Source organism: Strongylocentrotus purpuratus, unplaced genomic scaffold (genome assembly GCF_000002235.5).
Source record: "Strongylocentrotus purpuratus isolate Spur 01 unplaced genomic scaffold, Spur_5.0 spur5_scaffold_1, whole genome shotgun sequence".
In the NCBI taxonomy this organism is placed as follows: domain Eukaryota; kingdom Metazoa; phylum Echinodermata; class Echinoidea; order Camarodonta; family Strongylocentrotidae; genus Strongylocentrotus; species Strongylocentrotus purpuratus.
In genome coordinates this window covers 4,444,101-4,454,747 of record NW_022145594.1, presented here as the reverse complement: position 1 = coordinate 4,454,747, position 10,647 = coordinate 4,444,101, and the positions used below count along the sequence as shown (strand labels likewise).

General features: G+C 39.7%; 1 protein-coding gene across 1 annotated transcript; it reads left to right on the top strand.

Annotated features, from left to right (window-relative positions):
• The first annotated feature begins 487 nt into the window (after positions 1 to 487).
• Positions 488 to 6,647, top strand: LOC105444872. Its single transcript, XM_030977546.1, has 4 exons — positions 488 to 761; positions 1,912 to 2,073; positions 3,981 to 4,517; positions 4,905 to 6,647. Exons 1-4 carry the CDS (start codon positions 638 to 640, stop codon positions 5,345 to 5,347), a joined length of 1,266 nt encoding a protein of 421 aa, XP_030833406.1. The 5' UTR covers positions 488 to 637; the 3' UTR covers positions 5,348 to 6,647.
• The last annotated feature ends 4,000 nt before the right edge of the window (positions 6,648 to 10,647 follow it).

Sequence of the window (10,647 nt, the reverse complement as noted above, 5' to 3'; positions counted from 1 at the left end):
ATGTATTATAAACAGAAAACTTCTCAAAATGAACGAATTTTTGTTCACTTTTCCTCAAAATGTCATCAAAATGATTCCTTGATTTTTCTTTCACATTTCCGCACACTACCACACACATATCTGAATTATCGATCTCTGTTCTACACACGCTCTCCAGTCTCTTCACTCAATTATCATTTAAACATAAAGGAATGTCAGTCACTACATGCAAATAATTGAAACAAATGAAAACAAGATGTGCATATGAACTATACAATTTAATATGTAGAAATGAATACAAATAGATGTGTATACATGTGCAAATCTATTACTTTTACGAAGAAAAACTCATCTTCATTTAACAGCTAAATGAAGATAAATTAATATTCGTTCCCACAGAAAGTGAGGATAAATTAATCTTCGTTCACATAATCAAAAGAGGATGAAGTAATCTTCGCTAATAATAATACGTTTCCTCAATACGTCCTCTCATGTAAACTCGCCTTTAGTTGTGGTCGTATACAGACTCGCATACTCCACGAGAGGGCCGTACGACTACAATACGGGGCAGATCAGATACCTCGACGTCAATCTCATCCTCAGCTTCAAAGAGAAAAAAAAAAGAGCCACCGGGGTGAGCGGGCAACAACTTTGGAAGATGAGTGCGTGGGCGAGCACGAATGACAAAGGGACTGGATCACGAATGATGTACGTCGACCAGATACTCGACGAGAAGCAACAATCGCAGACCTACATCAAAGGAAAGAAGTTCGAGATAAAAAGTGAGTCCCATTTTTAATTATCGCAATTTCTATCCATATTAAAAGACGAACAAGCCAAGGGAAGACCCATTTTATCACAGAGCTATTTTGTTGGTCTGTTTTACTGTGTTCGTTTACCCTTTTAGATTGAAAGCGCCTATAGTATTTCTTTTTGTACATCACAGTATTTACATTTTGATGAAAAAAAGTACAGTTGTTAACTTTTTGTTTATCTCAGAACGGTCTCTGTTTCTTTTATCACATCCCGATCTATCATCATGCTCATGGTCAAATACTATTACAATGATGTCAGGACCCACCAAATATATTATGCTGGGATTAAATGGACCAAAACAAACAAACAAATACACAAAAACAAATCTAACAAGCAAACTAAAAATCAAACCAAAACAAGAAAAGAGAAGGGAGTAGGATCTCGCTGATCCTAACTCCCTTATAAAGATAAATGATCCATAACCCACGCCGGACACAATTCAACTCCAGTCATCTATAAACCAGTATACTGTACGATAATCATTACAGGACTCTGTTTCATGAAACTTGTCATCAATAACAAGTTGAAATCGTGGCATCTGATTGGCTGAAAGCTAATTTGTTATATAATTTTAGCATTTGTTATTGATGATAAGTTTTATAAAACAGGGCCCAGGTGGGCGTTTCAGATAACTTGTCATCAGTGACAAATGGCAGTTCTTGCTTCTGATTGGTTATCAGCAGATTCGTCACTGATTTTTGTTATTCGTCATTGAAAAAAGGCTTTGTGAAACGGGTCCCAGATGTTCTTTGACCACGTTGACGAGTGTAGGCCCGATTCCAATAGTTCGGCAAAGCTCGGCATGTGTCAACGTATCCCGAATACCGTTCGGAATAGTATGTAGTAAAACAATGTGTCTACGGGTCGGAAACCTTTAAAGCTTTGCAAAATGTAGCACACATTCAGCAGATTGCAACATTCAATATTGCCACAGGTCATCATAAATTAAATGATCGAAAATTTGACCCTGTTATCATGAATCTTATCGGAGTTCTCTTTTTAGCCCCGTATGGCGTAGTGGAATTTTCTCCTTGTTCATCTCTTTTAACATGTATAACTTGATTCAAATTTGTAAATTGTAATGTTTAATCGACTTTTATCGTGTTTCCCTTTTAGAAGCAAGGTATGATCTAGAGAATTACGAATGTGAGCTGGTGCGGTATTTCTGTTTCGCATTTGGTATTGGAGATGATCCACAACCTGAACATGGCCTCGGGTTTGAACTTCAGGGAATAAATCACGATCTGATCAAATGCATAGACGCTCAAGATTGCCTACGTGAGTATGGTGTTCTACAAATGGTATTCTGAAGGGCGGCACTGGAGTGTTATGCTAGTGGTGCACATATATGAAAAATGGTCATGCTTTTTCATATATGCAGGAAATGTATCTTTTAAAGAAAAGGTTGAGTTATAGTGAGAGGTGAAAAATAATTTGTGAGCATTATAATTGTTATTATGCAACTGGGAAGAACATCAGAGAAAAAGGGTTCCCTGAAAAGCATGACTCTTCAAATGCATTTATATTCTAAAAATGACACGTAACAGCTTAAAATGAGGCCCGATTTTGGTGACGAAATATAGAGGTGTTAAAACAAAGCGGGTGACGAAATATAGGGTGTCAGAACATAAGGATGACAAAAATGACGGGTGTCGGAACAAAGCGGGTTACGAAATAAGGGGTGTCAGAACATGGGGATGACAATAATAAAGGGGTGTCGAAACAAATCGGGTGACGAAATAAAGGGGTGTCGGAACAAATCGGGTGACGAAATAAATGGGTGTCGGATCAAAACGGGTGACGAAATAACGGGGTGGCGGATCAAATCGGGTGACGAAATAACGGGGTGTCGGAACAAATCGGGTGACGAAATAAAGGGTGTCGAAACAAATCGGGTGACAAAATAACGGGGTGTCGGATCAAATCGTGCAACGAAATAACGGGGTGTCCGAACAAATTGGGTGAAGAAATAACGGGTGTCGAAACAAATCGGGTGATGAAATAACGAGGTGTGGGATCAAATCGTGCAACGAAATAACGGGGTGTCCGAACAAATCGCGTAAAGAAATAACGGGGTGTCGGAACAAATCGGGTGACGAAATAACGGGGTGTCGGAACAAATCGGGTGACGCAATAACGGGGTGTCGGAACACATCGAGTGACGAAATAACGGGGTGTCGGAACAAATCGGGTTACGGAATAACGGGGTGGCGGAACAAATCGGGTTACGAAATAACGGGGTGTCGGAACAAATCGGGTGACGAAATAAAGGGTGTCGAAACAAATCGGGTGAGAAAATAACGGGGTGTCGGGTCAAATCGTGTAAAGAAATAACGGGGTGTCGGAAGAATTCGGGTTGCGAAAAAACGGGGTGTCCGAACAAATCGCGTAAAGAAATAACGGGGTGTCGGAACAAATCGGGTGACGAAATAAAGGGTGTCGGAACAAATCGGATGAGGAAATAACGGGGTGTCGGAACAAAGCGGGTGACGAAATAACGGGGTGTCGGAACAAATCGGGTGAAGAAATAACGGGTGTCGGAACAAATCGGGTAACGAAATAACGGGGTGTCGGAACAAATCGGGTTACGAAATAACGGGGTGTCGGAACAAAGCGGGTTACGAAATAACGGGGTGTCGGAACAAATAGCGTGAAGAAATAACGGGGTGTCGGAACAAAGCGGTTGACGAAATATCGGGATCTTAAAACATAGGGATGACAATAATATAGGGGTGTTGGAACAAATTGGGTGAAGAATAAAGAGGAGTCGCAACATAGGGGGGGGGGAACGAAATATTTAGGTGTCAGAACATAAGGATGACAACAATATAGGGGTGTCAGAAAATAAGGGGTGACTAAATAAAGGGTGTCGAAATAGAAAGGTGGTGTAATATTAGGTTATTGGAACGTAGGAGTGACGAAATATTTGGGTGTGGGTACATAGTTGTGACAAAATATAGGATTGTCGGAACATAGGGCTATCAAATATAAAGGTATAGGAACATACGGGTACCGGATTTTAGGGCTAGGAAATTAATGTAATGAAATGTTGAATTACACATGTTCTCCAGAACATGAAGAAGAAAATACAAACATTGTTTTTATGCATCTGAGCGTGCATATATGAGATGCGTGTTTAAGTGACAATAAGATGATCAATATGTTCTGATTTCTATTATATGTAGCTGACGAAGATCTGGACAGTCACTGGGTAGACCCCGATGCCCCAGTAGAAACAACAACGCAACCACCTCCAACAACAACGCTACCACCAACAACTACAACGCTACCACCAACCACCACAACAGTCAGAACAACCACTACTACCCGGCGTCCCATTGTCGACTCAAACTTAGTCGAGGGAACAACTGGAGACAACAATGGAGCTTCGTCGGGGAAAGGCAAAGGCAAGGGAAAAGGGAAGGGAAAGGGTAAGGGTAAGGACAAAGACAGAGGCACTACTACTGGTGGTGGTGGTGGTGGTGTTGGAAGTCGGCCAGACCCTTGGGTACCTGTCTTCTCGGAAGTTGAACCGCGCCCTCCACGTCCTTGTGTCACACGGGTTACCGAGCATCGCCATGGGAAACGGTGGGACGCTGGTCCGTGCACGAGGTGTCAATGTAATGATGCATCCATCCGATGTCTCATCAAGAGTTGCCCACCGTACTTCTGCTACGAACCAATCGAGATAGAGGGCGAGTGCTGCCCCTTCTGTCCCTCAAGTGAGTTGATATCCGCTACCGAAAATTATTTCTATTATTACGTAATTAGAATGTATCGAGCGATTGTCGCCGAATCATTTATATATTGACAATCCTTCCACTTCACCAACTTGGCAATGAATGCTTTTATAGTACATCCTTTTGTACAATTACGTGAAAATAACTCAAGCATCGATGTTTTGTATTTTGCGTCGAACTCCAGTATTTTGTTTGACAGTGGAAATTTAACGGTTGACTTGAAACTTAGTGTACTCATGTAAAATCTTTAGAAAAGACGTCAGAGAAAGAGTTTTAAGCACAACGAAAGATAAGAATCAAATATATGAATATGAAAAAGAAATAATAATATCTTGATTTTCCTCTTTTCATTTTTTTTAACGCTTTAAGATGTGCTCGTTACCCAAGTTACACCAGCAATCATGTCTAACATCGGAGAACTAAGATCAGGCCAACGGGTCTCACTCTCCCTCATGGTGAATGTGACCTTCAGAGAGTCTTGGGATACTACCGGTGTTTCCGGCGAGGACTTATGGAAGATCTCGGTATGGACAAGCCGCAGACCCGAAGGAACGAACCCCTCCAACATGGTAGACCAGGCCCTCAACGACAAGCAGAGAGTTCAGAAGTACGTCCGGGGTCATCCATTCGCGTTTCAAGGTGTCAGTTATCGGATGAGGGTTAACAGCTGCCAGGATGTCCGCTACGTCTGCATCAAGTTCGGTCAGTCGGAAAACCCGCTAACGCAACACGGCTTTGGCTTCCACTTGCGAGCGCGGCCCGATGAGGGCGTGCTTGAAGTCTGTAAGCGTCTTCCAGATTGCAGAAGATAGTTTCTCTGGCAGCGCAAGTAAATCCAAAGTAGTTAGAGACAATTTTCAAATACTAATGTCGGGAATTGTTTTTACGGAACTAAGAAGGCAATTGTACCCGGAAAAAAACACCTCTGGAGATGGGTACGCTATTCTGTTAGCATTAGCTTTGTAATATGATTATGGTGTGTTCTTCAAAAGCCGTACCTGGAAAAGACAAGAAAAATCTGGAAATTAGTGGTATTTGAACGGCTGTATAAACGTGTATGTTCATTACTTGGCAGTTATACACTCTCTTTCAAGACTTATTGATAGATACATGAAGATCAATCAGGATGATTGCTTTTGCATTCCTTAACATTTATTGTAACATTTGTACGATTCTATGATTATTTATGTAGGTTCTCTCATGGTAACCCTTCAATGGCTTTGGTGTACTAGTGGGACACATAACAGCACTGATAATGAATTGCATTTCTATAGCGCGGAGCACCAAAAATGCAATCCCTATGTTCTAACTATACATTGTGCAAGACTGATTTGGGGTTGTACCTAATTCTCTCGATCACCCCACTTTTTAATTATCTGATAGGTAATTTATGCAAAACTGTAAAATCCTATTGAGACGACTGCTGGATACGTGTTCATGAAAGTTGTGTAAAAATTACTCATTCATGTACCAACCATTCTATGATACACAGGTGGAAGTATAGAATACCAAAGTGCTTACATCATATTCGCTCATCATCCAAGTTACTGGTTCCAAACAAAATAGCCTGCTCATGAGGTTTATCGCAAAACCATTCAAGCAATGGGGTGGAGCGTGGCAAATTCAGTGTTTGGTGCTTGTGTGGAAGTTTGGAACCAGCAACCTTGGCGATGTGGCCAGTATGACATCACACTTTGGCCAGTATGACATCACAATGTGGCCAGTATGACATCACACTTTGGCGAGTATGACATCACAACGTGGCCAGTATGACATCACACTTTGGTACTCTATTCTTTTCAAAACGGTAATCAAAAGGTATTCACAAAGCACCTCCATGAATTTGATAGTGATTATTCTGAAATATGGGACAAATATTCTTGGACTAACCCAGATATACCTGAAGATAGTCACATGGGTAGAGGTCAAAGGTCATTTGTTATCACTTAAGTTTAAACTCAAAAGTCATATTGAATGGAAAATGGTAATTTTCCTTTAGTTTTGATAGATGTATTATTCATTAGTGCAAATTAAAATATAAAAACATTCTTTTCAGTGATAATTTACAAGTATTTTTTATAGATGTATTTTGAAATGTTTTTCTCTTTCATTTTAATTTTTGGTTCTGCATGCAATCTATGTAAATATATAGAATATAAATTAAAACGATATCAGATAGTAATTTTCTAAAACTATTATAGAAGGTAGTTGTATTAAAAGTGATTCAATATTTTCTAATTAAAGTTGTCTATTCTTTCTTTTGTCCGACACACTTGTAGTCACATAGCCCAAGCTTTTTTTTATTAGTGGACAGTTTTGGTTTTGTTGTTTGTCATTCTGTCTCTGTCTGTATGCCTCTCTCTTGCTCCCTCTCTCTCTCTCTCTCTCTTTCTCTCTCTCTCTCTCTCTCTCTCTCACTTTCTCTCTCCACATTATTTCTCGGGCTTCATCTTTTCTTGTATTTTCTTTACCTATTTTCTCTCTATCAATATGCATCTATTTTCTTTGATATTGCATGTCACATGTTTGATGCCTTTATGACAGGAAAACATTACTCCTTATACACGTCCCTCTCCCCTCCTCACCCTCTCTCTCTCTCTCTCTCTCTCTCTCTCTCTACCTTCCTCTCCCTTTCTGTAAACATTTAAGGCTGATGTGTTGGATATATTAATGAATGAAAGCACTCTTTGACAGATGGAAAGTTGAGAACTGAGAAGCTGTTATCCTTTTTGTGTTTCTTTCAATCATTGTAACTGAAAATTAGATTTTGTCAATACCTCCCCATTTCTTTTAATCTTTTTATTTTGGCTTCATAGAAAATTATTGTTGGTATCTGTATCTACATATCACTTTGTCTCTCTCCCTCTGTATGTCTCTCTCTCTCTCTCCCCCTCCCTTCCTTCCTCTCTCTATCTATCTCTGTCTGCTGCTGTTCTTTCTGAATGTTTATATATTACACCGTAGACACTGATTTTCTTCATTTAAACAAAAAATATAAGTGTATTATTACTATATACTCTGCCTGTCATCAAACTCGATAAATGTTATATCACATGTAATGGTCGGTGTGGATATTTGGACTCTTGGACTATTTTTTTCAAGACATTAAAGCCTCACTGCACTACTTATAGCTACTTGCGCCCTCTATATAGCAAACAATGCCTAAGCGATGACCATTTGTCCCCCATGGTCCCCTTTTCTTATGGTAATTGAGCGCTGATTTAATGAGATAACCACCTGTCAGTGACCATGCAGGAGGTCTAATCCATCCTGGCCAAACTAGAGCAGATAGGTTTTAACATTCCCTCACTAAACACAGACCTATTAGGCCTATCTTTATCTGTATCCGTCTTTTCATATGTGGAAATATTTTTTTGCTGCCATTTTCTCTGCTTTTCTTCGATTAGTTAATAGACAAAATGATTTAGGGGAAGGATTTAGAAAAAAACAAAGATAGTTGAAAATGTATTCACAGTTTAAATGAGTCCCCCAAAAACACATCTTCTTTGCTTTTTATTGTCTTCGCCATTCCGACTAGTTTTAGACTATTTCATTTAGACTATAGAGTAGGGACATTATTATAAGTCGCCCCTTAAACATAATTTTATGAAAAAGCTGGGTAAACCGAATGATGCATTTCCTTAAATGGAATGTCAAACAAATCTTCTTTGAAGTCCATTAGCATGGGAAGCGATGCGTAGATCACTTTCTGTGGTATTTTGTTTTGGCCACTCCTCTGTGACGTCACTAATTCAATGCCACTTACCTGGTAGAGGTTAATGTCTCGATCAGTGAGGGCAGCAGTACATTGCCACATCAAATCAGCTCATCCTTATTACGGGTAGGAAAATGGCGTGGGGAGTGAAGAGGGGATGTACAAAATGAGTTTGTGATGAGAAAAAGACTTTACTCCCTGCCCCCCCCCCCGCTTTTTAGTGACTCGTCTTTTGTGAAATGGCAAAGTACCTTTTTATATTTTTTAAATGATATAATGCTTACCTAGCTGACGATCTACACGATGAACACTTATTGTTTATTTCAGCAGATATAAATCACAATTATATTTCCTATAACTAATCTTATCATTCATGACTAAGGGGGACCGGAGGAGATGTGGAAGGACAAGAAGCAGAAGGGGAAGATGAAGGAGGGGGATGACATAAACAATAGCAAGAAAAGCAACAACAATAGCAATAATCTGAAGAACAAGCCCACCCCCCCCCCCCCAAAAAAAAAAAAAAAAAAAAAAAAATTAAATAAAAAATTAAAAAATGGAGTGACAACGATAATGGAGATGTAAACGACGAACATAAAGAGATCAAAAAGATCATTTCGGGGGTCTTATTTACTTTACTTTCAAGTGTGTTCCAAAAGAATATCTGGCAACTCTTTGTGCAGGAATACAGAAAAGTATTAATATAGGTTTGCAATGTATAATGGTGAAAAAAAGGGGGGGGGGAGCTGTAAAAATGTCTGTCTATCACGAATCCAAATCTTCCAATTTCCAGATCAGGTGCAAGCAATGATGTAGCAAAAAAAAATCATTGAGGGGGGAAGTTGGGATCATGGAGGAGGTGGGTGTGCTTGGACGAAAACAAGGCCAACCGAATACTATAGGGAAGGATGTTATAGAGGATCATCCTCTTTAAATTTGTTCGCGACCCCATTTCTTTAAGTTGTCTCTCATTTTGTATAACCGTTAGAAGGGTATCAAAGGGGGCGTGTGCCCCCTGTAACGCCACTGGGCCCACTCCACCCAAAAGAAATACCACAAAAATAGTTCTTTAATGATGCGAGGGCAATGGTTCTCCACGGCTCATTTCACGTCGGCTCCAGGTTTTTTTTTTCTTCTTCTTTTCTTGTCCGACTTGGGTCTATATACCAGTGTACATCTTGTGTGCAATACATTTTGACTATTTCAGTGAACTTTTTACTTTGGGGGGACATTGATGTAGTGCTAGTGTAGCTATAAAGAAGTGGAAATCCACGCTAAAAGGAGTTAGTTAACAAGTACTGTAGTTTAGAGTGGCTTCCACTATAAAGGAAGCCCTGCTATGAATCTAAAAGAGCTTGTGGATATCCACCCCTCTCCAAGATTACCGAACCTTGCCTACAGCACAATAAAAGTGACCTGTTATTTGCTCTAGACATTATTTTATCGAACTTATATGATTAGGATTAAGCTTGGGTTTACGGTTGTGTATATACTAAAGGTAAGGGAATTGTGTATAGCGTTGGGTGGAGTTAAACTTTGGTCTTCTGTTAGGGTATGGGGAGCTCACTGTAGCTACGGCGTAACTTTCGCAATAGTACATCTAGAGGTACAAACATGCAATTAACTGTAATATTATACTGTATAATTTGTATATTTGTACTAGCAGTAGTTCATTTATTGCAAGTGTTATTGCATATACACTTGGAGTAAAGTAAATGTTTACTTAGAAAACAAGACACAAACACCAGTCAAGCACACCTCCGTTTAGGATGTGCGCTTGTTGTCAATTGAGTGACGTCACATTAATGCTTCTGCATGGACTGGTAGAACACTTATCATTGCATTTAACAGTGATCAATTCTGACTGAGAGCGTAGACGATCTCATACGTCTTGCCAGCTTGCAAAAGCCACATGGCTTCGGAAAACATTGTCTAGCCGATACGTCCACGCTAGCTGTGCAGCCTACATGGCGTAGCCCCCGTTCTCCAATTGTGGGGGCTCAGGGGCTCACTCCCTGTGTGACCTAAAAGAATAACGTAGCAACTTGCAAGGATTGGGATATGGGCCGGTATTTGAATGTTTTAAACCCAACTGGAGGTTAGATATTGATGGTACAGACCTTGTGAAACAAAGTAATTATAAGTTTGAAAAAAATGTATCGTATATTACCTCATAGTGGTTAGTAATTAATTGTTATATAAAGGGCCTTTAAATAAATGACATGATATAAAGAAGGATCAGAGTGTAAAATTATCAAAGCACAGCTTTTAGAGAGAGATTTCGGTCTCAATATTAGGGTCGCGAAAATATGATCACTCGACTGGTCGACATATTCATTTGTGCAAATTTAATTCAAATCAATTATGTGCACCATCTCTACTTTCTGCTAAGTATTC

Bases quoted from the DNA above. Each gene is read 5' to 3' on its own strand.
- LOC105444872 (XM_030977546.1), top strand. From the start codon at position 638: ATGAGTGCGTGGGCGAGCACGAATGACAAAGGGACTGGATCACGAATG. The intron at 762-1,911 runs GTGAGTCCCATT...TTTCCCTTTTAG, and splicing joins AAAGAAGTTCGAGATAAAAA to AAGCAAGGTATGATCTAGAG. The intron at 4,518-4,904 runs GTGAGTTGATAT...TAACGCTTTAAG, and splicing joins CTGCCCCTTCTGTCCCTCAA to ATGTGCTCGTTACCCAAGTT.